The sequence below is a fragment of the Suillus plorans genome, assembly GCF_016647745.1.
Source record: "Suillus plorans strain S12 chromosome Unknown HD556scaffold_60, whole genome shotgun sequence".
Classification (NCBI taxonomy): Eukaryota; Fungi; Basidiomycota; class Agaricomycetes; order Boletales; family Suillaceae; genus Suillus; species Suillus plorans.
In genome coordinates, this window is record NW_024537444.1 from 108732 (window position 1) to 129733 (window position 21002).

Consider the following 21002-nt stretch of genomic DNA (forward strand, 5'->3'; position numbering starts at 1 on the left):
ATCCTTTGTGCCTATGTTATTTTTGTCACATATATTTTGTCTTGTACTTATGTTATTTCAAATATCTTGCACATTTCTTATGTTTTAATCAATATGTTGGTATGTTTTGATTAATGGAAACATGTCAGATTTGGCTGGGCTTCTTAGTGCTTTCAAAAATACTCTGAAGGAGGCAACAGCAGGCTATGAAAGAGCCGCTATACTGATATTGACAAAAGCGAGTCACAAACTGTAGTAGATACCATGTAAGTGGGTATAACATGCGGGTGTAGTGATGTGCATGGCTTGGCTTGAGGCCCTGGGCCGGCCCAAGCTGGGCCCAAATACGCCGGGCCCAGCCCAGGCCTAAGTCATGGCCTGAGGAAGGCTTGGGCCTGGGCTTGAGTTTCGAAAAGCCTGAGCTGGTGGCCTAAGCCGCGGCTTTGGCATGTTCAGTGGCACTCACCAGAGGTACATTTCCTGACTCTATTTTTGTCTTTCTAAGCTTCTGACTTCCATCACCTTTATCAGCTTCAACTCAGATGGTCCTACACTGTCCAACATATCCAGCAATTCATCCTCCTTCAAGGCCTTATCTCTTGTCTGTTGCTACGGAAAAGCCATGGTGAGCTGCCAGCACTATGTCCTGTGCTTCGCAAGTTTGACATAACTCACTCTACCAGGTTTCAGTTGCGCAAATTGATATTTTTAGTGAATTTAAAGCCTTTTGTGCTTCGCCTTCGCAAGTGTCTGCGTGATTGCACACCCAGTACTATCTTTCAATCGATTTATGTTGGTATGTGTCCCTCTAACATCCCTACCTGCTACCCACCCATGACAAACACAGATGCTGAGCACCGTGTTGCACATCCTGTGCACAAAACGAAACCTACAGCCACCCTTCTTCAGCATGCTGAGCAGGCAGCACTGCCATCCCAAACCAAGGCAATTAATGAGTTCCACGCTGCGGAGGCTGCCAAACATGCTGCTGAACATACCTCCACTTCATCCACTACCGAAATCACACAATCTCCACCCACCTCTCCCATACCATCAGCGCCGTCTGCTGTCAACACCCGCAAAAGGGTTCACCCTGGAGACTCTGACAGCAGGGAATCTAGTGATGACAAGCATGAAAATGTGCGTACTAATCCCAAGCCTCGAAAGCAGCGCAAATCAGCTGCTGTTCCACCTGAACCAGAATTGGTTGACACTGATGGTATTCTAATCGACATTGATGTTCAATCTCTCACGGAACCAGTGCCGACGCGAGAAGCCAAAACTGCTGACATTGATGTGTTCTTTGGTGCTACCTTTGATCATGCAGGGGCCAATGGGAAGGTGAAAAAGCACAGGAAGTGCAAAACATGCCCGTAAGTCTGCTCACTTGTAGTCATAGTCACATGCTGATGCAAGCTCAATATGAAAGCATGTATTCTTGTTAACGAAATATCTACCCTCCATCGTCATGCTGAGGCAAAGTTCTCTGGCAAATATCGAAAATGGGCCAAAGAACATTCATTCGAGTCAATCCTTCCTGGCAACATCAAGGCCTGCAAGGACAATGCGGCACAGCAAAACATTAATGTGCATCTGACGGAACGGAAGCTTGCTGAACGAGTCGTTTCATATTTGGACAAGTTGTTCAAACAGGCTGCAATCGAGTGGCTCGTGGCCACAGACCAGGTACTATATTACTCTTCCTATTGAATTGAACTAATGAACGTCTCTTTATCTAGCCAATTCAAGCACTTGAGCATCCAAAGTTCAAAGACATGATCGATGTCACCGCTCGCACAACCAACAGCATCAAAATTCCAGGCAGGAAGGCAACTCATGCGGAGATAATGAGAACATTTAAAACTCATCTTATGGGGCTCAGGAGCAAACTCAATGTAAGTAAAGTTGATCATATTGTGCACTATCTACTCAACTAATGTGGACCAATGTAGGGCGGGACTGTTAAGGGCGCCATCAATACTACTTGTGACGCATGGCAGGCCGAAAATACTGACGGTTACTTTGCTGTCACAGGACATTGGATCGAAGAGAAGATTACCATGCAATGGGAACTCAAAAGTGCACTGCTCGGATTCACTCAAGTCAATAATGCCCACACAGGCAAGCGTCTCGGTGGAGCTTTGTTTAAAATCCTCGATAATGTTGGTGTCACACACAAGGTAAGTCAGGTTTATTGTGAGTAAATCTAGTAGCCTTATGAATCACTCTAGCTTGGACATGTCACTTGCGACAACACCGCAAACAATGGCACCACCCTACAGGAATTTGTGAGGCTATATGAGGCTAAGTACGACAAGGAGTTTCCCTGGCGCCAGTGGAAAATAAAGTACGTGTTTATAATCATTTCTTATTTCATTAAATCACTCATGTGACAATCTCAATAGCTGCCTAGCTCATGTTATCAATATTGCGACACAGACCTTGATCAGCTCATACACCAAGTCCCCTCATTACAACCCGCACGACCCAAAAGCTCATGAGCCATCCAATCAAGATGAAATCGGCCTTGTTCATAGCATTTGCGTCAAGGAATGTTCGTCAGCAAAGCGAAAGGAGCTGTACTGGAATGTTCAAACCAAGGGAGGCGTGTCCCAGCCGACGCAGCTGTTGATTGACATGAAGGTTCAGTGGTCCTCGACTTATATTATGCTCAACCACGCGGAGATGAATAAGGAACATGTCGACACTTTTGTATATGAGATGGGTCGTCAAGAGCGTGATTTAGCTAGACGTGCAAAGATTAACTTTCTGCAGCTGTCAGAAGTTGAATGGATGCATGTCGGGCAGTTTGCTGATCTTCTCTCAGTACATTAATTTCTATTTATTTGAAGGTCACTACTTATCTAGGTTTTACAGTACACTGATGTGGCCCAACAGGCTTTCTCTTCAGAACGAGGTTCAACCTTACACTTGGCAATTCCGGCTCTCGAAACTCTCCATAAGGCTTGGTCATCGCGTGCTGAAAGGCCAAAGTATGTGCAGTTCACTCCCACACTCAAACATGCCGCAGCAAAAGTGGACGAGTATTACGAGAAGACAATGCACTCTGCTGCATATGTATTGTCAATGTGTACGTTGTTTATTTTTTCACAAACAACTGCGAGTCTGACATTTGCACTTCAGGACTCAACCCCACAAGGAAAATGTCATATTTCAAGAAGCATTGGCCAGAGGATCTGCATGATGACGTGCTTTCTACTGCGGAGACAGTGGTAAGTCATATTTTTTTGTCAGTGTCAAGTTAATCTGAATGTGCTACTACTAGTTTAAAGCCCATTATCTTGAGTTGAACTGAGCGAGGTCATCAACATTGCAGCTCGCAACTAAGCAAAGCAGAGCTGACAGCCTCAAAAAGTTAATTTGCGAAGTCCTTAGTGACTCTGAGGATGATTCGTCAACCAACCCAGTACCTACTTCAATTGGTGAGCCAACAAGACCATGGAGGGCTGAATTCTTGGCCTACCTTGAGACAGTTGAAGCGGTGTAGGACTTAGAGTCCTTGTGGCCTTGTAAAGGCTATTTTTGTGTCGTCCCATAGGTCCTCGCGTTGTGCGTGCTAACGCTAACGCAGCACGCATCTTTTCCACTATCGGCCGACGGCCGCAGCTCACGCACATGTATCGGACCATAACAGCCTTTACTTGGCTCCATTGTGTGTCCTTATCCTGTCCTATCTATGTCCTCCGCTGGTCTATTGGTGTGTATTTCACTTGTTTTGAAAGAGACTGACCATATTTCCGACGCTAATTCATTTATATCTCTATTACTTTCATCATGGACCCTTATTACCTACAACTGCTACCTACTTGGCTCCGAATAGTGCTTCAGCGCGTTCTCATATATACTGGTACTTACGAATTTCATGTATCTTTCTGGCTCCCACATAGAATCTATCATCCACTTGCACGTATTACCGTCCGAATCTAAATTCTAAACTTTGCATCAACCGCCGTGCGTATCTATCTACCGGCCACGTTATTCCATCAGTTCCTTGCTTCAAGTAGCCGTTGCGCTACTTACAAATCCGCCGTCTTCGCCGCTTCGCCATAACGCTTTGTGGCACCCACATATCTTTTCTGTACGGCCACGCATTACTGCGCGTTAACATATCTTTGGCTGCTCAACCTCGCTTTGCGCTGCGTCAACGGCGGCTCGCTCGTGCTCGCATCGCATTGTGCTAGCCTTCGCATTCCATCCATTCTCAACCACCCTTATTAGTTTCAGTGATTTCCCTCCACTTTTTACATAGAGGAATTGTTCTCAGTAGCAATCCCCTTGGGCCAAAATCATATACTCGCGTCCAGAGGTCTATTTGAGTTTTACCCCACTTCACCCTTTCTACCCCCTTTCACCCCTTCTCAACTAGCTATCATTCCTCGCACACAGTGGCTCCACCATCTGGCATGTCCACCATTCAATGGTGGGGTGTATGTATTTTTTTCACTACTCAAAAATTTCACGCTAATGATAATCTTGCTTAAGATCAATGCACAAAGGTACCCCGTTTGGGCCTCACTCACACAGGATTATCTGTCCATAATGTCATCGTTGGTCTCGAGTGAGCGGGCATTCTCGCAAGGTGGCATTACCATCACCAAACGGCGCAACCAGCTTAAGGCTGACATTGTTGAAGCACTACAGTGTGTGAAATGTGCGCTACAACATGATCTTCTGTTCCGGGAGCCTCAACCATCATCTCTTGTTGAGTTGGATTACCTGGATGACAATGATGAAGAAGCGGAAGTGGACGCAGAGACTGGTGATGTTGTGGATGGAGAAGAAGCTTGGGACATGATGCTTTTGGGTGATGATGCCGAGGACGTGTCGGATGTTGAGATGGACATTTAGATATGTCGTATTCACGCTGTTGCTTGTTACTACTAGCCTACACTAATGAGCATCTGTTGGCTTCCAAAAGCCGTGGCCTGGTTGGGCCCAAGCCCCGGCTTTGGGCTGGCTTGGGCTCATGGCCTAGGCTCTGAATTTTTGTGAGCTAAGCCCTTCAAAGCCAAGCATAAGCTGTGGCTTTGAGCCTAAGCTGGGCTGGAACATCACTAGCTGTCTCAGATGCGAAGCGTATTTGTCCATACAACACACTTGGCATAACAACAGTCTACAAGACTTGCATCAGCAAAAAAGATGAGAAGCACATGCAGTCAACATACTGATTGAATAGGCATTCCATGGTATCATGTGTCCCGTGTTTCATCACTGTCTTCCAGTTCGGGGCATACGATTGATGGCCATTGGGCCGCAACACATGCAGCACCACCGTTCAACATCCGAACTAATGTCACACTAATCCCGGGATTAGTACATAACTGCATCATGAACTCAAGCGCCAGTCGATCATCGGGACCACCAAAAAAGGGAAAAAATATGTGGCACACACTCCCGGGGTTGGTACCAGAGAGAGAAGTGCCCAGATCAATGAACAGGGCAACATCCATATTGCTCTCTGCTGGCATTTTACGCATGGACTGCGAGTGGATCATGGTTGCCAGATTTACTGTACCTGTAGGTTCAATTTTGGTGCTGTGTGGACTACATGGGTCCTCCCCATGGATGGGCAGTGGTGGGAGCCATTGTAAGAGGGTGAGCTCAGGTCCATGTTGTGTCACATGATCGGAGACAGTTTTTGACATGTCCTCGTACAGGACAAAATAAAGTGAATGTAAAACACATGTGTTATTGAGCTCTCCAAAGGTGCAGAAGGCGCCCATAACTGGATCAGCACAGACGAGGGTATGTACTGCTGAAGATATCCTGATTTCCGGATTCCAGTCTGGCATCCCAATCAAACAGAGAGCATTCATGCATGTCCCAGTTCCTCAAGGACTTGGAAGTGCCAGTTGGGTGGCCGCCAGCATTCCCGACATATGGTCAAATTTGCTGATGACAACAGTGAAGCGGGAGCACCATGGTTGACCACACAGGATCTACTCTTTACAATGGACACATTAGTAATCATACACAAGTGCATATGGACTCAGTACATTACTATTAGCAGCACATAGTATATAAGACACAATGCATCAAGTGAACATCTCAGTTCAATAGACTAAGATGTGAGTATTGGTTCGATCTGAATAATTACTGTACTAACATATTATTAGTTGTGTTCTAGGTATATATATTTTAGTACTTACAGAGTTCAATAGACTGAGATTTGTGTTCTAGAACATTTACCCTGAGTTTTGTATCATAACCTTAAGACAGTTCTCTAGGAAATTCAGAGAACCAAGAACTGGTATATACTATTATTAGACAGGAAATGCACAATTTCCACTTATCACTGAATAACATCACAACAACAACACATTTGTATTGGACCTACTTTAGTGCATACCTTAGGTCTCTGTGCATTAGGCCCAACAAGAATTATTTTATTTTATTGTAAGCTTGTTGCAGCAACAGCACTGGAAGTTGGGGTGTCAAAAACTCAATAGAAATGTACAATTTCATCACACTATGTCACATGCAGCACCTTGGCCAATATACAAGAGTATTTAAAGTCCAACAGCACTTGTAGTAAAGCATTCAATAGCACTGAATGCAAACAAAGCAGAGACTCAATCAAACTGAGAGTGTGATTTCCTGATTTATCCTGACTGTCATGCTGCACTCATGTGAATAACATGTTGTGGTATTGTTATGTTGACATAGAAACACCTAGAGTAGATTCAGAATGGTATATTTTATATGCCAGTGTGTTGAAGCTTCTATGTTGATAGGTTCATGAGATCTGGGTGGATCTTGATTTTAGTGTCCAAAAATCACTCATTTTGGGTATACTTGCACAATGTTTCATCTTGGGAAGGTTTCATAGTATCAATTTTGAATATTTAATTTGGCAGGCTTATTAAACATATGCTAATACTTGTTATACAGTTGTTCTAAATGAAATATATGTAGAGTTGTGAGCTTTGAGTTGCATTGCAGATCAGGTGATAGTACCAGAAATTTGGAAAGATGTCAGCCACTGCTCGTGCATGGGTAGCACCTGGTGCTGCCAAAGTACCCGGACACCAAACCAGTCATCCTCATGCACCCTGTGCACTGCCCATCTGAGTCAAAAAGTTATTGGATTATGTAAAACAAGGTCCCTACCGACGAAGTCTGGCCCTTTCCTCTAGTTATGCCATATACCCTGTAAAATATCCTTGATCCTACCCAAGATACTCTTGCCCGCATTAATCTGATCATTCACTTCCTGAATTTGGACCTTAAGTTCGTGTATCTGAGACCGCACTTCATCCTTGTTTTCCTCTGCAGCCTTTTTTGCCTCTTGCACCATCATATTTGCGTTTTGTGCAGCCGCTTTGGTGTCCATGGCGATGCCAGTCATCCAGTCCACAAAAAGAGTGTTTGTTGCTGAAATTGCCACTAAAAATGACATATTTTCATCCATCTTGCCAGTTAATGTTGCCTTCAAGGAAGTAATCGCTTCTGTAATCATCTCATCTTCTGAATGATAGTTAGTTAACAAAGTTGAATATCAGGCCTCGAGCCCTGTTGGATCCAACAGGCTCAGTAGTGCTGCAGGCAGCACAGCGGCAAGCACCAGTGATGATAGACATCATGACATGTACGTGACACGAATGAGTGAGTGGTTTAAAAATAAAAATACTAGCCTACCTCAGAGTTGAAACCAGTCGACGACGTAGCGACAAACCCTTATACTTAAGATGAACATTGCAATAGAGGAGAAGTGAGCTGGCATTTGGAGGATTTGTGTATGGTGAGGTAATGCAACCAAAGAAGTTGGGAAGAACATGTGAGCATATGCGCATATAAGGAGTGAAATACCCACCAATAAACAAAAGTGTTTGTGTCGAGATGCAGTTAAAGCTTGCCAGACCGCAAGCAAACTTTGTTCCATCTGTGAAAGTGCATTGATGGGGTTAGTTGAGGTCGAGAACCATTCCCATTGGATGGATCAATGAAGTTGCCAGTCAATTTGTGACTCGCCAATGGGCTTTCTAAGAAAAAAAATGTGCTGCTGTAAAACACCGAAGAAGGCAGCAAGTCCTCATGTGACATAGCAGTGTCTTCCAATGTCCATGAAATGCATTCTGTCCTGTGGCAAGACCAAGCATCAACTGGCATTATTATGAGAAAAACGCACTGCATATAGGACATTGAGTATCACTGTCAGGCGCTATGAGTAAGATGACATCTGACCAGTGGGGAAAGCTTGGAAAGAGTGCTGCATGATGCGTATGTAGAGTCAAGGCTAACATTAACTTTGCTAGTTATATCTATCAGAGGTGCGTGGCATAAACTACAGCCGATCAGTTCAACGCAAGAGATTGGTGTATCTGGTACCAGTGGGAGGTTTGGGTTGGTGTGCTCAATAGTATCAAGTGCTTTCTCCAAATTCTGCCAGACTCCAAGTCAGTGATTCCAAATTCACTAGAACTAGTACTTACATAGTTTGGCAGGATAGCTATACTAGTTATGGGGGTGGTACTGCTCCCTTGGTCTTTGACTGCTGCTGTGGGCCACATGGTAGCATGGTGAGCGATATCCTCTCTTCCCTTTGACGGCAAAATGTCCTTTAATGCATCATAATATGTCTAATCTTTATTCTTGTACTGCTTTGCTTGAGAGATACTCTAAACTTGAAAATATATCAGCATGTTGTAGCACTTAGCCTTGCACTGAGCTCGTATTCAGCTAATTTCCAATGCATGTTGAACACCTATCGCACACAAATCACTTCCTGATGTTTTCTGACACTTACCTGCTCAATCTGATGTTTATCCACTAACCTGATGTAACCCAATACTTACCTAATGAACCTGATGTTTAGGCTGCATCAGACCCAATATTTTCCCATGCACTTGTCTGCAGTACCACATGTCTTATTACATAGGACATCAGACTCAAAAATTATTGCTACTACTTTCATCTATAGCCTTCTGAGATTCTACATAGATACTATATATTTCACATACCTCCTACCTATTTACTCACCTTTCTACCTTTGAATAAGAGAAGGTCATCCAATATTAGTAGTTCTTAGCTGAATTCCAAAATATCATCCTTTCTTTATCTGAAACACTCTGAAACATTGATAGTAACCCGACATTTGCTATTCCTGACATTCTCTACCCTTCCAACATATTCCTAACACAACCTGATATAACCTGATGTAACCCGACCTGAAAGTATTGGACCTGACATTTTTGTCTTTAGACTATATTCCTTTTCATATAACTAATTATTCTACTTCCAAACAGCCAACCCCTTGGATCAAATGCACTTGTCTCACAAGTATAGTAGACTAGGCTGTGCAAGACCACAACATTATATTTTGCTAGGTACTTACTTTGTATAGTGTCCAGCAATTATTGTATTCCTACATTGGGATTAAAAGATTCTAATAAGGGGTAGTGTAATAATACAACAATTGCTGGACACTACACAAAGTGAGCACCCAGCAAAATATATGTATTGTGATCTTGCATAGCCTAGTCTGCTATACTTGTGAGACAAGTGCATTTGACCCAAGGGGTTAGCTATTTGGGATTGGTCCAAAGTTAGTGAAAAGATAAATGGTCAAAAGTCTGAGTGCGGGAAACAATGTCTGAAGGTATAATCATAAGTCCAATGTCGAAGTGTCGGGTCTGATGTTTTTGGGTTAGCAGGTTTGGTTTCAGCTGATTATGGGAAATAGTGATAGTGAATGTTAGGAAAGCAAGCAGTATGCAGATTATCAATAATGATGGGTATTTCGGATAGAAAGAGTGGTAATATTTGCAATATCAACTAAGAACTACGGAATATCAGGTTTAACCACAAAGCATCAGGAAAACAGCTCCCTACTACTTGGATGATGAATAATGCTTGAAGTCAGTCCAATATATATGTAAGTACGTAGAAATCTGGAGACCTGTAGGCAAAAGTAGCAGTGGAATATTTCAGGTTTGAAGTACATGTAAACAAACATGAGGCACTGTGGACTATGAGAAAACATGTAATAGCACTAGCTGCAATGTGAGTAATGTGTGAAATAATCAACTATGCACCTAGTGGGGCTAGCAAGACAGGATGGGACATGAAGAAGACAAGTGCATTGGAAAATATTGGGTCCGATGTGATTGAAACATTAGGTCCGCTAGTTAAAGTGTTGGGTTATGTCAGAAAATGATTATCATGTAATGGGCATTTGACATGAATTGTGAAACAACTGAATACAAGCCTAGCATAAGCTTGAGTGCTACAGTGGGTAGCAGCTAGTTCTGCTACCATTGCTTTAATAGTGTCTCCTCTGACAATTTGAGGGTGTCATTGTCTGTCCAACTTAGGTGCATATGGCTGGGTACCTCTCCAACACTTCTTATTTGTCCTTCTTCATCCTTATCTTGCTTTCCCTGTCTGTCCCACCTCTAGATCTCTATTCTACACCTTCCCTCCCTACACCTCCCCTTTCTGTATCTCTCCTTCCTACACTTTCTGACCTTTTTCACCTATGTCTGAAGCTCTAGCTTTACCTTCAGCCTCTCTTCTCCTCTTAGTTCCTGATCTGGAAATACGTTATACTTGCCTGCAGTATCCAGCATGATGAAGAAGGTTATTTTTACCTCTTGCTTTCTCAAAGAGGTCATAAAGTGTGCAATTATGTGAATGGAATAAAAGACTCAAATTAGCTTCTTATTTGTTGTGGTCAATCATGCATGCAGTGATGTTGTTTTTAGTTATGATTAGCTAGTATATTGTTAGGATCTAGCTGACAATCATCACAACATTCAACTGTGTGTACACTAGAGTTGCTTTCATCAGTGCCTTCTCTTTTTCTTTCATAGTCCGCAATTCACTGATATTGATGCAGTATCTTCTGACAATAATAGTTCAGATCATAGCTTATCAATAAATAGTTACACAACTAGTTCCAAATCTGATGATTGTGTAAAAGGAGAAAGTCTCATTTGAGATATGCTGTTCTCAGCTTCTACAATATCATTGCTGTTCTCTGCTAATGCTACTCAGTTATTATATCTGATTCCAGATAAAAGCCTGTAAAAATCTAGTGAACCAGGAGCAAAAGCCCACTGGATGATGCCTCCACAGGAACCTTTTGGATAAATGTTAGTAAAAACTTCTAGAATAAAACATCTCGTGAACTTTAGGTATAGCTCATATAAACAACACAATTGACCTAACTAGCAAGGTTCCAGTTAGCAATGACCTCATTGGCAATACTTCTTCTATCATAGTTATCAATGCCAGTGTAACTTCCTTACAGGATTGCTTGGAATTTCAGAAGCAAATCGTGAATAAGATTAGTCCTCCTTAAATACAAGAAACACCACTAGTATCTCCAAAGGCTATATATAGACCAAATCAGCCTAATGCAAAGGCCCTAGGATTACTACCTACCAAGAGTCCCAAGATTAGTACAAAAGAATATGAGTTCATAAAATTATACTGGGCAGTACACGCAGTAATATAGTTAGAAGAGTAAATGTCAATAAGTCATCTCTAGAGTCCACATGCTAGGAACCCTAGAGGTCTCCTATGGCCTTTATTAGTTCTCCATTATTTGAACACTCAGAGACATTCATCTGGCAGCTAACTGCTCCAGGCTCAAGTCTACTAGAGGAAAACACAGTATCTTCTCTCATAACATGTTTGAGAACTTCCTACTCTTTTTTTAAAATACTCAAGAGGACAACAAGTTAATATAGATTATGAAGAGTTATAAGAATATCAGAAATCTGTTCTTTTGCCTCCAGGGTAGATATCTGAAGGGCTGGGCAGAGAATCCCACAGTTATTTCCCTTCATAACAGTAGATGTAAGACTATATAACTCCTCAAAAGATTCTTCTTTAACCTTCTGAGAGCAATCATTTGACTTCAGTTTTGGGAAGAAATATACAGGAGAAACCTTAGAGTCTTTACTAGTACTTGTTGCTCTATCTCATGTCTGAGTTTGAAGCTTCTTGATGAGCATCCAAATGGGCTTCTCCTCTGGATACTAGTCAAGGAGGTACAGTGTATAAAAACAATTAACCGTTACAGCCTTAGCATTATTGCTATTAACTAAAGTAACATAAGGTATTCCTGCTTGCATTTCAATCATGTTTTAAACTGTACAACTATAATCTCTGGAGGAGAGACTATGTAGACTAGTTGAGACTTCTAATTTGCAGCAAATGTGGTAAGGTATTGATGAAAGTAATCATAGTCTTGTCTGAATCATGCATTGTTCCTTCATTCAAATTCAGGAGCCTATGAATAGGCCTACCCTCTAGGTGCATCAAGGACTCTCTTATTAGTAGAAATAGTCTGGCTCTTAAGAAAGTGAGCATTGAGTATGAGTTAGGGTGAATGAGGATCCACTTAAAGGGATGTCCTGATGGTAATAGCTGCCTTGAGAAGTGCTAAATCCTCAACATAAATTAAGAAAGTTCTGCCTCTGTTACCTGCTCAATGCTGATGATTTTAGATAATCCTGCAAAGTTTATTCAGTTCTTTTGATTTTAGGAATCTGCATGAGAAGACTTACTTTTATCTTTTCATACTTTGTCACCATCATTATTTATATTTATTGAGGAATCTACATAAGCTGGCATAGTAGGTATAATATATCTAAAAGAAGTCTTTTGGTCAAATAATGAGCTGTAGTCTTCTACTATTACATAAGCAACTCCTATCTTTCCAGTGTGCAAGTCAAATATCTTAAGAATGAGATCTAATGAGAAATCTTAGTCAATAACTCAAAAAGCTACTTGCAGTAGAGTCTGCTATAATCGGTCTTCTATCATCATAAATAGTGGTATATGCACTAAACCCTAACTTAGCCAATTAACATTGTTTCTTAGTAGCCTAATCATTATTAAATTTGTATCTGTAATCAAAATGTCCTTATTTCTTTGTTAAGACCAGTCCTGCATCAACCTGTTAATTATTTATTATTCCTGGCCTTCTATGTCATCTGAACAGCTTATCTGATATCTTAGCTATCTTCCATGTCTTTGAAGTACTGCACCACATATGAAGTTGGTAAATTCATCAGATTGCTTCAACAAATGCACCTTGTCTGTCATTATTCTGAGCCACTGTCTGAAATTTGAGAGCTGAATCAAACCTTAAGTCAAACAGAGTGTAAAACATTAACTAGCTGAGAATGAGGACAGATAACTGAGTGATTCTGAGAGACTTGATAGTGTGCAAGTGATTTCTCTTCACAGAATCTCTTGCCAACATATTAAGATATAGCCTATTACAAATCTTCCATAGACAAGTTAGAGGCTACCTGAAGACTATGGGCAACTGCCAATTCACTCAGAGTAGTTCTCAATGAACTGTTATAGCTACCAAAAAATTATCCAAAGGATGTTTATTTTGCAAAAGTATATACAAACATGACAAATATGAACCTACTTCAGTAACTAACATGATCTCACTTGGGTAGCTAAAACTTCTTCACCTTTTGTCAGTAAGCCTTATATATACCTAAATAAAGAGGCATCTCATATATCTAAGCCTATGACTCAAAAGCTGAGTCACAAATGATTTGACTGGTATCACAAACTAATTCAACTTGGTCAAACAAGTGAAACCATGATGAATCAGCCTACACTTACATAGGATAGGTCTCAAGGTAAGCAGAGTTCCTCAGTTCCATACTCAGGGGACTCAGTCACATTTTATTGCAATCAGAGAGTTATAGAATATAATAGTGAGAGCTCTGAACAATTGGGGACTTGGAAAAGAAATTATTAAGATCATGCATAAAGGGTAGGACTGATTCTGAGGGGCTTAGCTTCAGCTTGTGCACTGCACCTTATCCAAGTATATGCTCTTAATTTCAGAATGAAGTCCGAAGAAAGTCTAATAAAGTCTAAAAAACTTCCAGATAAGTGCAGGAAACTTTGAAAGGACCTTCTAGCCAAGTGGGAGAAACTTCTGAAGGAGTGAGGACAGAGGAACAAGAACTAGTATGAGGACTTAGTGTGAGATCTAGTGCAAGGACTAATATGATTTTCAGACTAAGGAAGTATAGAAGTTTCTACAGAAGTTTATATACTGGAGGCAAGTCCAAATGGATCAGTAAGCAGAGGGGTAAGGCTATGTATGAGCATGTGGAAATATATTAGTAAGTGTGACAGATCATAGGAAAATGAACTCAGAGATGAAACTGGATGACTTCCTGCAACGTTTAGAACATTGTTCTAAATGTCTCATGCCAAAGTGCCGCTGTCAAATGACAGTCTTTTGTAAGTCCGCATGTCAAACTGACCCAGTTCTAGATTCATATCTAGAAGGGGGGGCAGGACCCCCTTTCTAGATTCAAATTGTGTTCTAAACACATTCTAAATTGCTTTCAAACACCGTGACGATGTTGGTATGACTAAGACTTCCATAGATCATTATATGCACATTGACAACAACTCATTTTTAACTCATTTTCAGGGCAGAATGTACATCGACTGCTATATCTACTGCCCAAAAGTCACTCAGGTAAGTTCCTGTTGCATATGAATGGTAAATTTTTGTTGATGAATCATATAATCCAGGGCACTGCTTCCAGTCTCATTCTCTTGATGACTATAAAGTTTGTTGCACATCTGACCTTCTCTGACTCTAGTAACTATCCTCACACTATGCGTATCTATCACCCACCACCTCAACTCACTCCTAGAGACAATGTTTTTACACAACCTTCGAATATGGGTCCAGACCATCCCAATGATAACCAGGTGCGTGCTCATTTCTGTTGATTTCAATCAATGCACTCATCTTGTTCTTCACTCGATAGCTTCCAGGCTTTAGTGCTACCTTTGGTGGCTTTGAATCTCACATGACCCACCTGGGTTCAGGTCAGGTACATCTCCAAGTCTCAATCTCTTTGAAACAAGCTGATTTGCTGCAATACAGAATCAATTCACATATCCACCCCCTCTCCCTCCTTTGTTGAAGCCCACTCCTGCAGGGTGGATGCAGCAAATCAATCCCTCATTAATTGACTACAAACACGAGGATGACAAGGACAAATTTCCACCTCTGTCCACTTTCCTTAGTGATGTTGCGAAGCCAGCCCAGAGGGTTGCAGGGAGCCGTCACATGAACACCACTATCCCAACTGCCAAAGCCAAAGGCAAGGCACGTGTCATGGACAGTGCCCCACTAGTCAATCGAAAGCGAAAGGCCCCATCTGCACCTCCTACTGCATCTGACTCATCCAAGAAACGTGGCCGTCAACAAGGAGCACCCAATTATAATGAAGACGACATTGATGCCCTCCTTGATGCCTGTGAATCGTGTCTACCTGTGAGTGCAAAGAGTTGGAATTCTGTTGAAGCAGCTTTTGCACAGTGGGCACATTAAAATGACCGTCCAGCTTGCTCGTCAAAATCTTTTGAACTCAAATTCAAGCAAGTAAGTCTTTCTTTGGACATTATTTGACTGTTCATCTGATTTATCATTCAAAGTTCATTCGAACCACTAAGCCGACGGAAGATGCAGAATGTCCTCCCTATATTGACAGCTTGATCAACGAAAAAGCTGGCACCTGTGATCTTAATGACAAAGAACTTGCTGATGAAGTAGTCGAAATCTCGGATGACAACAAAGATACAATGGCCTCAGTAGTACTTCCAAAAATGAAACCAACCCAGATCAAGCTTGAGGTCCACGAGCCTTGTCTTGGCCCCACTGCTCGCTGTGCAACATCCCCTACTATTTCTCATCCTCCTCGTTCATCACGCAGTGCAGGAGTTGACCTTCTCACAACCATTTCTGTATCACTCGATCCTTGCCTTCAGGCTGTCCAAGATGAAGAGCGCTCTGCACGTGCCATTCAGTCTATGCAGGTCTTATCTTTGACCACTCAGTTGCGTGATGCACATGCAACTATTAATAAGCTTCATGGCCAGCTTGTACAAGTCGAACAAGATTGTTCAAACAGTAAACATCATGCTGACCATCTCGAGATGCAGCTTGAAATGGCCAAGTTTATGACTCGCACTGGACACCAGCAGCAAGAGCATGTTCATCATGAGACAATCTATAGGGATAAAGGCCACTCCACTATCTGGGTCACACCTGACGATGCTGGAGATGACTTCAATTATGATGACCATGATATTGCCTTGCGACATGATGTTGTTGAAGACTCGCGTGCAGGCCATTACACTGGTGCTATTATTCCTTGAGCAACACATCACCTGCCAATGACGCCTCGCGCATCTGCTACACCTCGTCCTTCAGCCACCCCTGGTATATCCTCCACACGGCTTGATGTCTCATTCACACCATCATCCATTGTTATATCTCCTAGTCGTGGTAGGAATCTGATGGTTCATTCAATGTTGAGGCCATCAAGAATAGCTCAAATTCAAAGGAGATAGATTAGCTACAAATGTTGTATTGGTCTACAAAATTAACTTGTCACAGATGATGGAATCGTGCAACTCTGTCATTTTGACGCTGTTCAGAGAACAACATACTTTCAAAATGGTCCCATACCTCCTCCTGCTCGTTTTGAACCCAGATGGGCATGTATACTGAACAAATTTGACTGATCCCAACCTTTTGAGCACAAAAATTGTTCAGATAGACACATGCCTCGAGCAGTTCTCTTCACTGCTCAGCATGGTTGATATCAAGAGGGATATGAAGACATCCAAATAAACCTTGAAGTGTGCGCATGCCCCATTCAGCAGTCTGGCAAAATGATAAGAGCTGTCAGTTGAAGGCTAGCAGGTTTTCCCTCTCATTTGCATTTGCTGGGAGGCGCTGACCTGCCTTAATTGGGGCTTTAATCCAATTAGCAATCTGGTCAGTTCCATGAGGGAAGGCAGTGTCTGCCATGAGGTAATATCCTGATGGTGTCTCCATACGAAGTTTCTCATAAATGGGCTGTGCAACATGTGAATCATGCCAGCTTCCTGGAGCATTGAGTCGACATTGAATTATATTTCCTGTGTTATTGGATGAGTGGAGACAAACTCAGAATAATGAAGAGGACTGACCATCAGCTGCAAATGCAATGACTGAGCTAACAAAATGATCATGCAACCAACCATTGTAAGTAGCATTCTCAATCTCTTGGTCACTTGAAGTCTGCACTGGTAGATTGAGTTCGTCGAGTGTTCCAAAAGCACCAGTCAACAATAGATGATGTGCTGTGACAAGATAATTTAATTCTTGAAAGTCTTCACCTGCAGGCCATTGGATAATGCCTTCGGGAATGCATTTGAGAGTACGAAGAAGTATCATAAGTGAGAAATTCAGATAGCGGGAGACCGTGGTTGGGATTAACGCAAAAATTTGCATCAGGCTGACTTCATGCATGGTGGAATTGAGCCAATGAAAGATGAGGCCTAAAGCCCCAGCAGAGTCAAGTGAACGGCGATGAGTTCGAGGAACAGCAGTAGTTGGGATGTCATTGTAGGGAATAGGTGTGGTGTCCCAAATGGTTGCGAAGCCTGCTGAAAGGAGGTGATCAAATGCCAATACATCAACCCCCATTGTTGTGATGAAAGCTCGGTCATTATGAGCTAAGTACAAAGCTTGCCAGAGTGTATTGGCACAGGGGTTAGGAAGTAGATCACCTTGAATGAGGTATGTTCTTCTTGCTTGTTAGCGTGCAAGGTGTTCATGTTGTGATTCTTCAGCTCCTGAAAAAATGACTGCACCAAGTACAGCTATCCTATGTCTCCAGAATTCATCTTCGTCGTCTATCTCATCCTCCACCAGTTCAAGCATGTGATATAGTTGATAGAGATCAGCATCATCGTTGTCCATGTTTGAGTTTAGAATGTGTATTCAAATCTAGATACATTTGGCCTATGATTTAGAACATGTTTCTAGATGTTGATGTACTGTGAGCTGAAGCTCCGACAAATAAGATTTGAAACAATATCTAGGATTCCAAATGCTGTGGAAAGTCATCTACTCATACAAGGATCAATAAGCAAGACAGAAACAGAGATAACTCAAAGCCAGAAAAGCAGGGATACCTAAATGGGGAAACATTACAGATATGATCCAAAGTCTGGAGATAGGGGCTTCTAGAGATCCAATAGGAAACAGAGACTGATCTTGCTAAGATATGGAGACTGAAGGTCTGGAGATATAGACAGGAGGTCTGAAGGTCTGAATGAAGCATGAGAATATCATTGGATGTAGATCTGGAATATGAAATATGACAGAGATAGAAAAAACTAATATGAGAGATGGAGGCTCAAGAGATTAAAGACCAGAGATAAAGACTTAAACAGAATGCTAAAGGGTTATTTCTTTTTTTCTAGATGAGAATGCAACAATAAAGATGTGCAGGCCATGATGCCTATTGTCAGTTGTAGAAAGTGAAAGTGAGACAGGAGCCAAATGAAGGCATATTAACAAATAATATAAAGTGTCCAGTATGATTGGGGGTACTCATATCTTCCACTGAAACCAGTATCCTTTACAGGGTCCTAAAATCTTAGTCAGCTTCTACTCCTTGTACTCATACTATGATTTTATTCATTTGACTTCAACATGTAGAACTAGGGTTAGAAGTTTGCCAAGTTGAGAAGAATAATTTCATCTTCTGCTGCATGTTATTGTGTAGTTCAATTAACAAATTTTATTCTGGCACTTCATAAAGTCTCTTGATATACACTTCTATACAAGGAGGACTTCAGAAATATACAATGCTATATGAGTCTAGTAATTTGAACCTCCTATCATTGTTCTTTAGAAGTAAGGAATGACACCAGCAGCATTACTTGCCAATAGCAATCACACCATTAGCAGTTACCTAACAATTTATTATAATAAGCATCAAGTCACTTGCTAAGATGTGAGCAACATTTGCTAGTTTAAATATCTTGCACAGAACTATAGTATTATCTGAATGAATGTTAGGACTATCATGAATGGAAGTAAACTCATCAATATATAGTGACTCAAAAAAGTATCCAAATGTTTGCTTGATTTTAAGTAATTGGATAATAGCAAGCCAGAGCCAGAGCCTAAGTATATCATAATAACATATAGATATGTTTGAAATCTCTATATTATGGCTAGAGTTTGAGATACACATTATGAGAATCAGCCTATATATAGAAAAATATGATTATATGACTTATACAGATACTCCTTTGACTTTATATTTAACTAATACTATTATATAAATCTAGCACTTTGTGTAACCTCATTTTACTCTAATCACTACTGTCACTCTTCTAAGCATATTGTCTATCAATTTCTGATATTCCTTCTTAGCAATCTTTCCCCTCTATAGTATAACTCTGTTTTATAGCTGAAATAACCCCTATAATGGATTTTGATATGTTGTAAGCAATCTTTCAAGTAATTTCCATAAAGTTAAGATCTAGTGACTATTCTGGTCATGATAAAATAGTATTATCATGATCTTTGGACTATTGTTAGCCAACTAGGAGATATATTTACTTGTTAGAAGATAGTATTTTTTTCATCAATCTATAGTTCTGTATAATTTTTAGCAGACACTTCTTTGAAATATAAATATGCTGCTTTGTATTCACCCTCTCTTCTATTTCACAAAGAATTTATAATTTATTCTACTAGATACAGCCTTATATTATTAAGTTTTCTTTTCCAGACTTAAGTATATTCTTAACTTTCTCTTTTCCTGGTGGTTCTACTACCTTTATCATGTATATTTCTAAGTCATGTAATTCCATCCTATTAAGTTTAGTCTCAACTAAGCAGAAATTTCTCCTTTAGTTCTTAAAAGTCTAGTCATGGTGCTTTAGAAAAAACACATTTTTTTATTTCTATAAGCTGCTAAGAGAAGATGTTTTTCTTCTCAGTGTTACCCTGAAAATTAGTTGTCTTCAAAGTATTTCTAACTGATTAAATAAAAACAGGAGTGAGGATAATAAACTTGATGATAAACTTGGTGGCTTAGATATTATTTGAAGTCTTACAAAAGAGAATTTAATGAATAACAACTCTTCTATTCTATAAACTAAACTTAGAATGAGATTTTATTTTATGGTGTTCTTCTTTGATGTGTTCAGTTTTATAATTGCAGTTATGATAGACTTATCTAAACCATAGATGCAAATAATAAGAATATTATCCTTATAAGCAAAGAAAAGAGAGATTGTGTTAAATTTTATCATCCGCTATTGGTTTAGATAAGTCTAATGAATTCACATATATTTTTCTCATTCTTCATTTTTTAGATCTCTTTCATGTCCAACTCCAGCAGCATAATAAGATGGCTAAGCAGCAAAACCAAAAATGGCAAAGTTTCACTAGAAAACTCTACTTGGCCTAGCAATGCATTACATTTCTTAATTTTCTTTTAGTGTGAGGATTTGGTGAAACCATATCAGTATATTATGTTAGGATGTCTCTAAGAGCTCATTGGCCTTTGTTATCTAATTACACATTCTTTGAGCTAATTTAATGTCCCAAAAAGAAAATTATGTGGCAATTTTTTTGACAACAACATCTTACAATAAATCTGTATAAAATGAAGTTCTCTTTAGTGTTCTTGAAGGATGCAAGAGCTCTCCAAACATCAGAAACATGTACTTTGAAGGAGATAGCATTGTTGTTACTAAGAACTATAAGTAGTTAGTAGGGGGCTATGGCTAATATTTACATCTATCAACAATTTATTGAAATATCTTTATGGACTTAGCATATGTTGGAATATAGGTTATGTAAATATAGAATGATGGTAGGTATTTTGTGTAATAAGTGATATTCAAAGATTAGACAAAGGGAATTATGTTGGATAATGCAGTCACTTTGTTAGTCAGATGACTTCTGTCATCCTCAGTGGTAAGAAGGTTCACTAGGTGCTTCATAAACTTGTATTCAGGTGGAGTTTTGTTGGAAGTAGATATTAAATAGATATAATGATTCAGTTTTTTTAAGATTATTGATATAGTTTAGATGTGCTTTACAATAGTGATGAACTTCAGATCACCCATAGTGAGACCCAGGCTAGCAGGAGTAGGAATGAACTCATCAATATTTATAGGTACATTCAGGAGAG

General features: G+C 40.5%; 4 protein-coding genes across 4 annotated transcripts; 2 read left to right on the forward strand and 2 right to left on the reverse strand.

Annotated features, from left to right (window-relative positions):
• Positions 1-1401: 1401 nt before the first annotated feature.
• HD556DRAFT_1244079 (uncharacterized protein) lies at positions 1402-1916 on the forward strand (the record flags this gene model as incomplete). Its single annotated transcript, XM_041298416.1, has 2 exons — positions 1402-1665; positions 1719-1916. The coding sequence occupies 2 exons, from the start codon at positions 1402-1404 to the stop codon at positions 1914-1916; spliced, it is 462 nt and encodes a 153-aa protein (XP_041156365.1).
• Positions 1917-5276: 3360 nt separating this feature from the next.
• Positions 5277-5816, reverse strand: HD556DRAFT_1221496 (uncharacterized protein; the record flags this gene model as incomplete). The annotated part of the gene is made up of 1 exon (XM_041296814.1): positions 5277-5816. A coding segment is annotated over one exon (540 nt), but the record flags the coding sequence as incomplete, so codon positions are not given.
• A 1127-nt stretch (positions 5817-6943) lies between these two features.
• On the reverse strand, positions 6944-8510 carry HD556DRAFT_1311445 (uncharacterized protein; the record flags this gene model as incomplete). The annotated part of the gene is made up of 6 exons (XM_041300541.1): positions 6944-7059; positions 7150-7467; positions 7814-7882; positions 8129-8209; positions 8289-8382; positions 8433-8510. 6 exons carry the CDS (start codon positions 8508-8510, stop codon positions 6944-6946), a joined length of 756 nt encoding a protein of 251 aa, XP_041156367.1.
• A 5921-nt stretch (positions 8511-14431) lies between these two features.
• On the forward strand, positions 14432-16167 carry HD556DRAFT_1447115 (uncharacterized protein; the record flags this gene model as incomplete). Its single annotated transcript, XM_041307203.1, has 6 exons — positions 14432-14473; positions 14530-14712; positions 14772-14837; positions 14891-15296; positions 15354-15391; positions 15445-16167. 6 exons carry the CDS (start codon positions 14432-14434, stop codon positions 16165-16167), a joined length of 1458 nt encoding a protein of 485 aa, XP_041156368.1.
• Between the last annotated feature and the right edge of the window lie 4835 nt (positions 16168-21002).